General features: G+C 39.1%; 1 protein-coding gene across 1 annotated transcript; it reads left to right on the top strand.

Annotated features, from left to right (window-relative positions):
• The first annotated feature begins 12,241 nt into the window (after nt 1–12,241).
• LOC130747807 (F-box/kelch-repeat protein At3g06240-like) lies at nt 12,242–13,582 on the top strand. Its single transcript, XM_057600884.1, has one exon. It carries the CDS (start codon nt 12,242–12,244, stop codon nt 13,580–13,582), a length of 1,341 nt encoding a protein of 446 aa, XP_057456867.1.
• Nucleotides 13,583–15,083: the final 1,501 nt, after the last annotated feature.

Genomic DNA, 15,083 nt, shown 5'->3' with positions numbered 1-15,083 from the left:
TTATTAAAGCAAACCCCACCGACTTGACACCACTGACAGATTCAAAACAAGTTACCCACTAGAGTTAATAATCGGAAAAGGAGTAGATTCGAATTGAGTGGAGCATATTCAAACCCAATAACCCATACACTAAAGCCGAACACTGCAGACTTGACACCACTGGCAAATTATTAAAGCAAACCCCACCGACTTGACACCACTGACAGATTCGAAACAAGTTACCCACTAGAGTTAATAATCGGAAAAGGAGTAGATTCGAATTGAGTGGAACATATTCAAACACAATAACTCATACATTAAAGCCGAACATTACAGACTTGCCATCACTGACAAATTATTAAAGCAAACACAACATACTTGACGACAACACTGACAAATGGTTAAAGCAAACACCACAGACTTGACACCACTGGCGGGTTTGACCGAATACAGACAAATACTCGATTGAAATTAATTACCAAATAGGTCTTGGGCCAACTTACTCAACAGCTCTTTCTTACGGTCATCGAGATCCTCTTCAGAACTTAGCTTGAGATACAAATTGGTTTTCATCAATTGGTTAGTCTGTTCTTGCACTATTGTTAGCTTATCAATTCGTGCAATCTCTTGAGCCTTCAAATCTTTGTATTCAACCCAAACTTTCCCCTTCTCCTCAACGACAGGTTCTTTACTTTTCTTTTTATTCTTTCTTTTAGCTGCCTCCCTACCCATTGGACGAGGAATTGATCCTATAGTGGTTGAGCCACATGCATCACTGTCGTGAGATCTCTTAGATCCACTACTTGCTGAGCCACCATTTCCTCCTACTTGACTACAAAAACGTGGTAGATCACGGAGAGCGATCCATTCTTCCATCAAAGTAAATTGAACATTCTTCCCACATGCAAATAATTCCTGCGCTTTTGCCAAAACATCATTATCCGACCAACCGCTTCCTTGTTGACGCTTAGCGGCATCATAAGCGCCAATCCATTTACCCAGTATTTTGTTCATATAATTCCAACGGTTTCGACATGCAATTCCATCACGCGGAGGATCGAATGAGCAATGCTCATTACAATACTCAGCAATATCTCTCCAAAATGTTTCTCCTTTCTGGTTTTTCCCCACAACACTGCTTGTTCCACAGTTAATCCACCCACTAATTAGCACCAAATTTTGTGCAGTGTTCCATGCGGGTGCATGCGTTTTTTTGCTCTTAGGAGTGACTTCATTGACTTCATTATCAGCTGACCCGTCACCAAGATTGACTTGTGTTGAAAATTCCGGAAATTCCGGTCCATCAACACTAGGAAAATTTTCACGAACCATTGGCATATAACCACTAGACTGGGGTGTTTGAGATGGATATCTCACAGATCCATAAGATGGATGAAAGTTTGGAACAAATGATGACTGGTTCGAATATTGATTTGGATCTGGATAATAGTTTGGATTTTGAGGATGTTGGTTGGAGAATTGATGTGGGACTTGAAAATAGTTTGGATTTTGAGGACGTTGGTTGGAGAATTGATGTGGGACCTGATAATTGGTGGGATTTTGAGGACGTGGGTAAGAAAATTGATTTGGATCTTCATAGTTGTTGGGATTTTGGTTGGAAATTGGGTAGCTTGAAGAATTCTGGGTGTTGTAATGATGATTGTTGGGATCCATTTCAAAACAAATGCTAATAGAAGGATAATAAGATGGTGAGAGAGATAATAAGATGGGGAAAAACTTGGTTTTTTTTTCTGTGTCCAAATCTAACAAACCAAGTCTCTATTTATAGAGAAAAAAAAGTTATGAATTTTGGTAAAAAAAAAAAAAATTAAAATTATTTTTTTTCAACAAGATAATTCAGTTTAAAGTTTTTAAAAAAAAAAAATCCGGTCCGCCAATGGGACGCTGCCACGCGTCCCATCCTATCCTCTCTGTCCTCTCTGTCCTCTCCAACTGACACGACACGCGCCTTGTCGGCGCGTGTCGTGCACGCGCCCAACGTGCTCCAATCCGGAGCTGCCACGTGGCTCCGGATGGCTCTCTCAACAATGTTGAAACCATTCAACATTTTCCCTCCTTCAACAATATTCAACAGACCATTGTAAGTATTAAACAAGTTTCAACAACATTAAACAAGAGAAAAAACAGACCATTGTAAGTGGTCTAACTCAAGTCTCAAACAAAGCCATTCAGCCCGCACGATCCCCGTGAATCAAGTGTTTAATCAGCAAAGACACCTTTTTCACAGCGGGCCAACATCCACCCTGTTCTATAATTCACCCCAGTGTTGTTAATGGCGGATAGCATCGCGTAGCGGCGAGCCCAAAATCTGCAATAGCGCTATAGCATGTAGCGCTATGGCCGCTACGCTGAAGGAGGAGGAGGAAGAAGGAGGAGAAGGAAGGAGGAGGAAGGAGAAAGAATGGAGGAGTAGATCTTTGTTTTCATCGTGAAAAACAGAGATGAAAACAGAGGAGAACACAGAGGCAGAGGTTGAAGAAGGTTCAAAACGCAGCGTTCCAATTAAAATGTGAAAGTCCTAGAATGCCCTTAAAAAGTATGAAATAATGTTTAAATCGAGGGACATTTTGGGATTTTAGCATTAAACAATAGAGTTTTTATCTACACATGAAATACTGCGTTTCATTAAAAGAACGAAAAACTCCAAAATGCCCTTAAAAAGTTTAACCTAATGTTTAAATACCCACACTTTATCCTCTCCATTAATTAAAACCCAGAATGTTTGTAGATGTGAGGAAACCAGAAAAAAAAAAATTCCAGGCTTGAAGAAGCCGACAAAACCCAAAAACCATAAGCCACCATAACGAAAACTAATTTCTCCCAATCAAACATTGGTGGGTTCCATTGCTCGTGAACTCCACCACCAAAATTCTGACCCATGAATTATTCTCAACCCTTGAATTGTTCTTGAATCCCCACCAAACCCACCAAATTCTTGAATCAATCATGAACTTTGCTGGTGCAAAGGAAGAAAAAATCCAGCCTCCTTCTTCAACCTTCATCAACCCATAGAGCAAAATGAAAACCTCAAAATCATCAATCTCTCCTCTCCTCCCTACCTCCCTCTTCATTACTGCATACTGTAACATCCTGACTTGACGACTGGCCACAACACGAGTCTTTTCAGCGCGCTTTGTCCTCACTCGCGCGCTTCCCGGGAAAACTTCCCAGGAGGTCACCCATCATAATATTGCTCCAAGGCTAGCACACTTAACCATGGAGTTCTTATGAGTTGGGCTCCCGAAAAGAAGTTGAAACTTGTTGTTATGGGTAGTACAATCAAATCATATATGCCCTCCTCAAGTGTATAGTCCATCCTTACACAGTCTCGGAATACCTCTTGTTCGGGTGTGAGATCGGTTCAGTCATGTGCCCCTCCGCCTAGAAGCCTGCCAGGAGCCGCTTCTAGTCCATGCCTCACTGCACCGGCGATCACTCCCCGCCCTCGTCGGCCCCGGGTGTCATAGGCCCACCAACTTCCGCTTGGTTCGTCCCCGAACCACACCGTACTGGGAGAGGTCGGCTCTGATACCAATTATAACATCCTGACTTGACGACTGGCCTCACGGTAACAACACGAGTCTTTTCAGCGCGCTTTGTCCTCACTCGCGCGCTTCCCGAGAAAACTTCTCAGGAGGTCACCCATCATAATATTGCTCCAAGGCTAGCACACTTAACCATGGAGTTCTTATGAGTTGGGCTCCCGAAAAGAAGTTGCAACTTGTCGTTATGGGTAGTACAATCAAATCATATATGCCCTCCTCAACTGTCTGGTCCATCCCTACACAGTCTCGGAATACCTCTTGTTCGGGTGTGAGATCGGTTTAGTCATGTGCCCCTCCGCCTAGAAGCCTGCCAGGAGTCGCTCCTTGTCCATGCCTCACTGCACCGGCGATCACTCCCCGCCCTCGTCGGCCCCGGGTGTCACAGGTTGTAACATCCCGTCTTGACGACTGGCCTCACGGTAACAACACGAGTCTTTTCAGCGCGCTTTGTCCTCACTCGCGCGCTTCCTAGGAAAACTTCTCGGGAGGTCACCCATCATAATATTGCTCCAAGGCTAGCACACTTAACCAAAACTATTTTAAGGAGGGTGGTATTGTAAGACCCGGTTTTATGGCATACTATTTTAATAATAATATTAAATAATATCCTGTGAATTGCTTGTGCTATATGTGATATTATGCCTTTTAAAAAGGTGATTAATTGTTAGAAGCAATATCAAGTCCTAGAAACCTCTAGACGTTGATGAGCGCGACGATACGAGCATTTTGACTATAATATTGCTAGGGTTCGGCGACGACGAATTTTAGGTCAAAATCGACCCAACAGCAGCGATGAGTTGGCGAATCGAGTCGACGATGAAGATTTCGTGGGCCGCACCTTCTGGGGAGGTGCTGGGCATGATTTTAAGAATATTCTAGGAGAGAATATTCCTTGGTTTTATTTTTGAAGGTTTTATTTAAATAAAATGGGGTTTTATTTAAATAAAATGCATTTAAATAATTTTAACCTATGGTTTAATGTCAAAATTAATTATGAAAATATTTTTGAGGCATCATGGAGCTGGTGCACGGATTTTTGGAGCCAAAAATTATTGATGAGGATTTTTGATTTTAAAATTGAAGTTTTGATGCATTTAGGAGGGAAATGGTGCATTTAATGCATTAATTATTTTGGGGTTTTTATTTAAATTATTATTTTAAAAATTTTTGGTGAAAATATGAGCATGGAGAGTGTGTGGTCGGCCAAGACTTGTGGAGGAAGGAAAAAGAGGACTTTTGCAAAAATTTCCTTTTCTAGCTAGGTTTTATGATGGAGAGAAATTAAGGATTTGATTCTTTGACTTTCTAATTGATGGGGGATTGATTTCTAAATTTTTAAAACTTTAAGGGATCTCTCCAAATCTGATTGGAAACCCTTGTGATTCAGATTTAATTATTTTAAATAATTAGGGATTTAAATGCTAATTTTTTTGGGGTTTAATTAAGAAATAAACCTAAATTTGACGGCTAAATGTGGGGAGCTTGGAAAGCTCTAGAAACCCTGGGTTGGGATGAAGAAAGGGGCGCCATGGGCCTCACTTGGAGAGGAAGAAAATAAATTAATGCTTTGCTCTCACCTCTCACTATAAATAGAGAGCTCCTCCCTCTCATTTGTTCACACCAAGAACTCTCCTCTCCTCTGCATTTGTGTGAGCTCTCTCTCCCTCTCTTGTCTTTATTTTATTTTTCTTTTTCTTAGGTTAGTTTAGTTTCTAAGCCTTGAGCAAGGTCATTCTCAATATGCTCTATGGTTGCAGCTTAAGCTGATCTGCCAAATCCAGAAGAGAATGATTTTAATCAAGTTGCTTAGAGATGTTTATCAATTTGAGGGTTTTCTTAAAGAAGTTCTTGATGTTCTTATGACCTCCAAACAAAGGATTTTATAAAGGAGGTTTTGATCTTGGGAGGATTGAATCTATGCGAAACTTATGTTTTTTCTTCGAAAGCTCTTCAAGTGTTATTACGATCTTCAAGCAAAATGTTTTAGAAAAGAATGTTTGATCTTATGAAAGAAATGATTTTGGATTTTCAAGGTTTTTGGGGGGAATTTCGTGATCAACACGGGAATGGGCTTATGATCGATTCAATTGTCCGATTAGTAACGTTACTCTGTCCGTTCGTTGGTAGGAAATTTCCAAGTGTGGATCTAGCTTCAAGGAGCAACCCGAGAGTTCTAGGAAAGCGTACCTTTGAGGTAAGGGCACTTCGGCTATGATTGATTGTGATTGTATGATTGTGAAATGTAAAGGACCTTATGATTTTCGAATATGCTAGTAAGAGCACTTCGGCCTCGGCCTAGATAAATTGGTTGTGATTGTGATTGTTAGAAAGCATGATGCTAGGACTATCGATGATATATGTGCTAGACATGCTATACAATGATGATGCAATAAATGTTAGCTAGTGTTATTATGAACATGCCTATATGCCTAGGATGTTATCTATGTAAAACCCCCAGTTTCTCAACTGAGGAGTCACATTAGTAACCTAACAAAGTCTAAGGACTATTTCGTAATCTTAAGAAAACACGATAATTTTTTTCCTCCTTTTCAAAACAACTAAACACAGTTTAATACATAACATAGTCTTAATTAAACAACCTGTTCCCGACATATAATAATAATGTCTTACAATAACATAAGCAGGTTTCCAAAATAAGTACGCTCACTTAGACAAGTGGCGAAGATAAGGTTTAAACAACAGAGTTTTCAGATGGAGAAAGAACTCAGACATAGTCCTCCAAAAAGGGAGAAGCAACTGCTTCATCCACCATTATTCGACCGCCCACGGTCACGATCTCCAACTCGAACGGCTAAGCTTCAGCGGAAGGCTCTCCATCGCCTAATAGCGTTAAGCGCCCAAACAACAAGTAGCATATAGAAAGGGTTAACTCCATGCAATTACCACATAATAAAGAGAAAAGCATGTTATCCAAATTTAAGTGCATATCATGGCACATAAACTAGCAACTTAATTCAAGATAGATAACGACATATATCCAACAACCTAAATTTAATTCAGATATCAACGACATAGATTTAAATCAGATATCAGCAAAATCAACAACATAAAATCAAACCAGATATCCACAAACTCAGCAATATAAATCAAATCAGATATAAACAATCCTCAACAATACAACATCAATTCAGATATCAACAATTTCAACAATATAACCTCAAATCAGATATCAACAATCCTCAATAATATAACGACAAATCAGATATCAATAATCCTCAACAATATAACAACAAATCAGGTATCGACAATCCTCAACAATATCAATCAACAATAACGTCTCGCAAGACGGGACAGTCCTGTGAAAATATCCACTCCACTGTCCCTGTGTAACACCTCGAAGGACGGGATAGTCATGTGAAAATATTCACTCCACTACCACTTGATAACGCCTCAAAAGACGGGACAGTCATGTGAAAACATCCACTCCACTGCCACTTGATAACGTCTCGCAAGACGGGATAGTCATGTGAAAATATCCACTCCACTACCACTTGATAACGTCTCGAAAGACGGGACAGTCATGTGAAAATATCCACTCCACTGCCACTTGATAACGTCTCGCAAGACGGGATAGTCATGTGAAAATATCCACTCCACTACCACTTGATAACGTCTCGAAAGACGAGACAGTCATGTGAAAACATCCACTCCACTACCACTTGATAACGTCTCGCAAGACGGGATAGTCATGTGAAAATATCCACTCCACTACCACTTGATAACGTCTCGAAAGACGGGACAGTCATGTGAAAATATCCACTCCACTGCCACTTGATAACGTCTCGCAAGACGGGATAGTCATGTGAAAATATCTACTCCACTACCACTTGATAACGTCTCGAAAGACGGGACAGTCATGTGAAAATATCCACTCCAACGCCACTTCAAGCAAACCAAAACATCTCATCCAACTCAGTAGTCACTCAACAACAATCTCAAATCCAATAATCAAATCAGGATAACCACATGTTATTCATATTATCAACTTCAACATATAACAACTCAGTTCAATGACAGAAACCAGTAAACGGCCGAAGCCTCTCAGAAAACGGAGACACACGTCTCAATAAGTTTACTCGGCCGAAGCCTTCAGAAAACATTTGGCACAAGCCTCAGAAACAGTCAACATAAGCAAGCACACAACATTGCAAGCATAATAATCATAATCCAATGCCAATCAATATAAACATCTTCATCTCAAACGCATGCAGTGCAATAAAAGCAGGCAGGACTCAAAGACGCGCTAAAACTGAGTTACCCTTACCTTCGTGAGTAGAAGTTGGGCATGGAAATTGCGAACCTAGAACAAAGAAAACATTCATCAACACAAGCTACACTAGAAGTAGCACGATATAATAATACTAATCGAAATCGTAAATAAAGCCTCTAAAGCTTCAGAGTTCCTATTTAGGCACAAATTGACAACGGAAACTCCGTTCGCTAAAACGAGAATAACTCGAGCTACAGAACTCGGAATGACACGAAACCGACGCCAAAATTTCGACAATTGAAAGAGCTACGCAATGGCTCAGGTCATAGGGACCCAAAAATTATTTTTAGACACGGTATCCAAGCAAATAGGTTACGGCCACTATGGAAAATAGGGTTTTCGAACTTTTTCTTCGATCTAAATCAATTCCTAGGTATTCTTAGGCGATATCTAGGCCAGGGAAACTCTCAGAAAAATTATCGGATCGAAAACTGTCGCAGGGGTATTTTGGTCAATATTTTTAGCTCGGAAACTCAAAATCAGAATTTCGAAAAACAAATTGGATGAGCGTGATCCTACCGACATTTATAAAAACTAATCCTACTGACGCTAAGCTCAGACGAGAGTTTCTGATTCAAAAAGCGGAACCTCAGCATAAAAATGGGTTTTTGAGCAGAATTGAAGTTCTGCGGTGATTCGACGAGATTCGGCAAAATGTAATCCGCTAAACATGCTCAGGAGCACGTAGGGAATAAGTTTAGACACTAAAATCAAGTTATTTGGACAGTTTTACAAAAAGCTCAAAACTTTGAGCACAGAAAAACATAGAGAAAAGCGACAGAATTTACGATCAGAGGTAAGGAAAAACATCAGTACCTCGAGGTCTACGCGTAGCAACGAGCGGAACGACGATCGGTCAAGAATTGGCAAAATCACTTTTCTCCTTTTTCCTCCTTGCTCCCCACGGCCGTGTGTGTGTTTGTGAAGCTTTGATTTTTTTGATTTTTTTTTGAAGTCATATATATATAGGAAATTGAAAACGTGAGAAAATGATTATTTCGCGATTCCGATTTTTCCTACTGATTCCAACGTATTTTATACACGATATTCTTCCCGCTGAATCTTCTAATTCTTCAAAGAAATATCAGTATAATTTTTGGTTTTCGAGGCTTGTTTTTAATGTTTACCGGCTTAAAATGCACTTTATGCACTTTATGGTCTTGACCTCGGATGCAGAAACTTCCTTCTGAAGAAAGATTTGGAACGTCAATTAGAGTGGGCGCACGCGGATGAAATCTTTATTTGAAGCTCCGAATAGAAAAAGTCTTCATCGTCCGTTGATTTTAGGTTTCTTGAACTATCAGGGTTTTGGTTTCGGCAAACCTCCGAGGATTAGAATCGGACGTTCGTACATTCCAGGGTTTCGTATCGAAACGCTTGTTATGGAAAGGAATAAGAGAAATTCTTATATTCCTCTTGAAGATTTTTGGAATATTTTCCTATAGTGTTCCAAGGGTATAAATTAATCTTTTCCTAGGGTTTTGTCCTAGGCGTAAACGAATAATACTTGCGTCATAAGTTCTGTCGATTCGAATCTTGTCCTTAACCTTCTCGTGAAATATCCTCTCCATACGCTTATTCCATATAATAAACGTTTCTCCAGTTTCATTACTTCACGTTACATTGAAATTACTCGTGAATAAGAAATTTTACTAATCTATTCTAAGCTTAAAAACTTGGGTCTCACAATCTACTTTTATTGATATGCATGCAAGTTACTATGTTACGATATTTTGTTCATATGAGATGAACGTGATGGGCTTAGGGCCTAGTGATGATGACTGACTTGCATGGCATGCATTTGTGGGCCAAGTGACCTGGACTGGGCTTGGTTGGCCACTGCTAGTGACCTGGACAGGGCTAGTCAGTCGTGACGTTCACGGGATGGACCTGAACAAAGGACGAACGTGAAACGACAGTGCGTTGGAGAGGTCCAACCCCGATCATCAAGTTGTTGGGCAGCGGTGCGCTGGAGGTGTCCAACCCCGATCGTGGAGTCGTGTTCGTCCTGCCTTTCCATGAGGGATTGACTTATGGATATCCAAAGCGTCTGCATGCATATGCACAAGCATTGACTGACAATAACTTAGAGCTACGAGATAGACCCCCATACTTGTGCAACTTAGAGCTTGGCATAGTTCCCCTATTTGTGAATATTAGCTTAGAGAAGAACTTGTGTTGACCCTTGCTTGTTTGCTGTTTGTTGTTTGGGGCGCTTAACGCCTAGACAACAAGCATGTGTGTGATCAGTCGAGATGCGGCCATGCACCTGCTTGATGTGGACGACGGCAAGGCTCGAGACATCCACCACGCGACCGATGGTTCAGCTATGGGGCTGGCGAGAGCAGAGGATGCGAGACGATATGATGCGAGCGTTGGAGGCCTTGGAGGGCACGCGGCCTATGAGTCGGGTTTTGAGTGGGATAATTGAGTCTGTACTGGGGGTGAGGTCGAGTGTTGTTTTAGGGCTCGATACCTACTTAAAGCCATCGTGTATGTGGATGAGCTCAAGTAAGGTTGAAAGCATTAGTTTCCTTTATTGAGTCTTGATGTAATAAAAAGCCTTGGTCTATTAAATAAAATGAAGTTTATTCGGCATTTATTCTATCTTTTATTTACTGTCATTAAAAGGTTTTATTTCGACAAAAATTTACACACGTTTTTGGAAAAAGTTACTAAAGTGACCATCGAGAAATCGGGGCGTTATACATACCCATAACCAAAACAGTAAACCCAGAACCGATTTTCTCCATCCTCACCTCGAAGAGTATAATAGAGAAGAAGAGAAAAACGGAGAACCCACCCACCTCGATCTAGTTTTCTCTCAATATGTGTCCTCTCTCGATTTGGGTTTTCTCTCAATCTGTGTTTTCACTTGATTTGGGTTCCCTCACCACCAAATCTTGAAAAGATTCGACCTTTGCGTTGTAGAGGACCACTAGATCTACTCATTCGACGCATGTGGGTGAATGGGTAAGCCACTGAGCCAAGGTTGTGAAGAAGAAAGGAAGTGAGATTCATACAGAGAGAGGGACAAGGCTCAAGGAAGAAGAGAGAAAGCGAGATTTGTGAGAGATAGCAGAGAGGAAGCGAGACTCATAGAGAGTGGGATAAGGCTCACGAAGAAGAAGAAAGGATGCTGCGAGATTCATTTTAGATTTTTTTTAAGAATATGATAAAGATGATTGAATGATGTATGTAGAAGATGAAGAAGTTGATGAATTTTCTGGAAAATCCAGAAACCGTTAGTTTTCTAACGGAATAGGGAAAAGAGACCAAAACTGTTAACAGAGTATAACATTTGGGATCAAGAATGCTATTTTTAAAGTTTAGGGACTCATTTTGCACAAAAGGCATTCGTGGGGACCAAAAGTGCTTTTAAGCCTAATAAAAAAGAGTCATCATTCTGACCAATGAGACACTTCTGACAAAAACTCACTCTCTCACATTAGAATTTTTCTTACAGGAAATAAATATCTATTTAATTAATTGATTAAAACTATTGACACATTGTTCCCCAAATGATAGCTCAAGTGATAAGAGTTAGGAGACATGTGAGTTGGGTGGGAGGTCCAATAATCAATCCATAAAGGGTGTAATTTATCAGTGTAAAAAAAACTATTGAAACCTTTTCTTCTCAAATCACTCTTTGAGTCTTTGGTCTAATCCGTGACTATTTTTTTCAATGCCTTTTTTTTTACATGACTATGATTATTATAGGAAATTAATAAAGTTTTTTTTTTTGGTTAGGAAATTAATAAAGTTAAACACAAATTTATGTTTATTTCAATTTCTTTAAATGTTTTATTATATAATTTTAATTTTATGTTCCTCAATCCTATGTGTTACAAACATAAATATAGAAAAACATTAACTTGTACTACCTGGTACCTGCTCATAACCTTAAACTCCTTGATTTGAGGGATTGACACTTCCTGATTCATTGGAGAATCTTCAACAGATTCTGAGAAATGCCACTGCTTATCCCAGCCGTGAAATTCTCCTCATTGAGGGCAATCAATCGAGATCCTGAATTCAAATTCAAAACACTGCACCTCTTCCTGGGTCGCTGTTCTTCTCTCCGGGGAGATCCTAGATGAAAGAATAGTGCCCACGATTGCATTTGCAAAGGTACTTTTTGCCACTCACAACATTCCCTTTTCTCATCATCTCCATTATTAGCTTTTTCATTTTTCACACAAAAATTCATGCTTAATGGAAGAATGCATCAAACTAACCCTTTAAGTTTTCACAGAAATTTGTAAAAAAACTGAATGAAAGGAAGAAAAAAGAACTCTGTTTGTGGTGTTTGCTTGCTCCTCAAGCTCTATTTTGATATGAAACCCTTGCATGTGTGTTGTGTTATTCTTATTTATAGTTTTCCTGATTGCACTTCAGTGTGGCCATGAAAAGAAGAAATGGCTCAATTGGCTCTGCAATTGTGAGGGCTATCAGAAGAATCAAAAGGGTAGCTGCGAAAGTTGATGATGAGCTAGAAAGTCAACAACTTGGGGCTTCTTTTGCTGATCTTCCAGCTCACATCATTGCAGACATTCTGATAAGACTTCCCATTAAGTCTATTCTCATTTGTAAATGTGTTTGCACAAGTTGGAAAGCTTTGATCTCGGACCCAAATTTTGCCAAATTGCACTTTCAGCAAGCCCCAACTGGTTTCATGATTCGGGCCACGGCTCCGCATTTAGTGTCAAGAATCCTGCACCTTCTTGAGTTTGAGCCTGAAATGATTGAAAATGATGATGATGGCGAATTTTGTTGCTGTAAGAGCTTCTTTATTCAACCTGAATGCAACTGTCACTTGAAGCTTGAACAAAAACTCAAGCTTCCTCTTCGTGGTGTTAGACTAGTTTTGGACAAAAGAGATGAGAACGAGAAAAGGGGAAGACAGAGACAATATATTTCTAGTATGGCAGAAGATGATAAGTTTACTGTGGTGAATTCTTGTAATGGCTTGCTATGTTTGTCTGATTTGGATGGTAACTATTTTGTTGTTTGCAACCCAATTACTGGTGAGTTCATAAGACTTCCAGACGGTACTAGAGTTGATAATACTCATAGCATTTGGCAGTGGCGCCAAGAAAAAGAAAAATACTGTGGTTTTGGTTTCCAAACCAAAACTAATGAATATAAGGTGGTAAGAATATTGAACAGATATTCGGGTTTGCAAATGACTAAGAAATTTATGGCTGTTGAAATGCACACACTAGGAACATCAACATGGAAGAATGTTGACGTTGATCCTAGGGATTTTCAATGGCTTGGATATCCAATGAATTTTAAATTTCTTGGATTTCCTACTTGTGTGAGTGGGGCACTTCATTGGATTTGGATTGGTTTTGATCACAGTGCAATATTGTGTTTTGACTTTGGAAGTGAGAGGTTCCAATCCTTCCCTTCCCCTCCCCATTTATTTGATAGGAAGTATGATCCAAGGAATATCACGATGGGAGAGTTAAGGGGCTCTCTTTATATATGTGATTCATCTTCTTCATCTTCTCCTGTCAGGATGTGGATTATGAAGAAATATGGTTTCGGAGAATCATGGACTAAGATTTTTAGCATAGATACGGTGGGCAAAGACCGCTGGCCTTTTGGTGGTTTATATTGGCCAGTAAAGCACTTAAAAAATGGTGCTGCTATATTGATGTATCATTCCAGTGATTGCTTTATCTACTATGAACCTGAAAAGTATGGATTCTTATCAATGCATGAAATGGATATTAAATGAAAGAGATATAACTCTTCAAATTTGGGTTCACGGCCTCAATTGCTAAATTTTATGTTTCTGTCTTAAAGGATTTTTCTGTATGCGAATATGATGCTAAATCTTAGTATATAATGAAATACTAATTTATTTTATCAATTCCACTGGACTTCTCCATGGCTAGAGTTTTAAAGTAGCAAGTTACCCTTTTTTTAGTTCCATCTTTACATAAGCCAGGTTGACAGAAAGAACACCACAACAATTTTTGCATGATCAGTGTAATTTTCTTATATGTTTTTACTCCTTATGGCTCTCCTTTTTGTTTTTGATCATGAGAAGAGATGATATTCCTTCTATCTCTCATTTATGGCTCTCCTTTCCCACTATGGTTTTAGCTCGCATTTCACCATAAGTAATTATAATATTGAATCCGAAGAACTATATAGCCATGTGAAAATATTCACTACAGCATATTCACTGCACCACCTTCTCTTTTGTCATTGCTATTAACCTTCAGTAACCACGTGTTGTTCTTATCACAATACTTGACATATCAGTTTTCAATTTCCATTGGATCTTCCTCACTATTATTGTTCAAGTTGAGTTAAGAACAATCTAGCTACTACTTTACAGTGGAGTTCTTTAATCCACTATTTTTTGCCACACATACTTTTCCAAGATATACATTGGTCATTGATCTTTTAATCTAAAGGACGTTTCGTTCCATTTTGAATTTGAAATTACACCTACTGTCTCTTTTAGAACTGTGTATAGTTGAATGTGAGTATTATTTAAGGCCTCTTAGGTATACTATTTTTCATTGTTTACACTTTGTATTGGATCTTCATTTTTTTTCAAGTGTTGTTTCCAGGTGCTGGAAAATTAATTTTATAGCTTTTGCTTCTGAAATATGTGCTAGATTTCCAAGGCCAGTGTTGTTTTATACTTTTATCCATTGGTGGACTATATTCAATATATTAAATTGGTTTTTATCAATTTGTGATTATTATTTTTATCACTTCCTATTAGCATGTATCCTCTTTTATGCTTCTGTCAAATTTACCAGACAATGCATCAGACACCACATGAGTTCCCCTCAGCTTTTTTCCTTCAATTTTTCTAATCTATCTGATGTTGCAGAGTATAGGATATGCCAATTTAAGAGTTGTGGTGATTGAGTTTTCTAATCCCCATAGTTGGAACATAAGCAAGTTACAAGCTTTCTTTTCTATACGTTTGCATCGATTGAAACTGTACCAAGCAAATCAAGTGGCAGTAGCCCAGTACATATCTTCAGTCTATTATTTACAAAAACATATACATGACCTGGCATCAAGAACAACTTGTCTGTATGCTTTCTATTAGCATTCGACTATGACACTTTATATATTAAGATATACTTTCATATGTTGCCATGGTTCTCCACCCTGTATTTATATATAATCAGTGGTGCCTTATACTTTCTTTTAAACTTCTAGATTGATATTTGAAATTTTCAAATGCTATTAATAAAATTGACATTTTG

This window comes from Lotus japonicus, chromosome 1, assembly GCF_012489685.1.
Source record: "Lotus japonicus ecotype B-129 chromosome 1, LjGifu_v1.2".
Classification (NCBI taxonomy): Eukaryota; Viridiplantae; Streptophyta; class Magnoliopsida; order Fabales; family Fabaceae; genus Lotus; species Lotus japonicus.
This window is presented reverse-complemented; position numbering and strand designations above follow the sequence as displayed.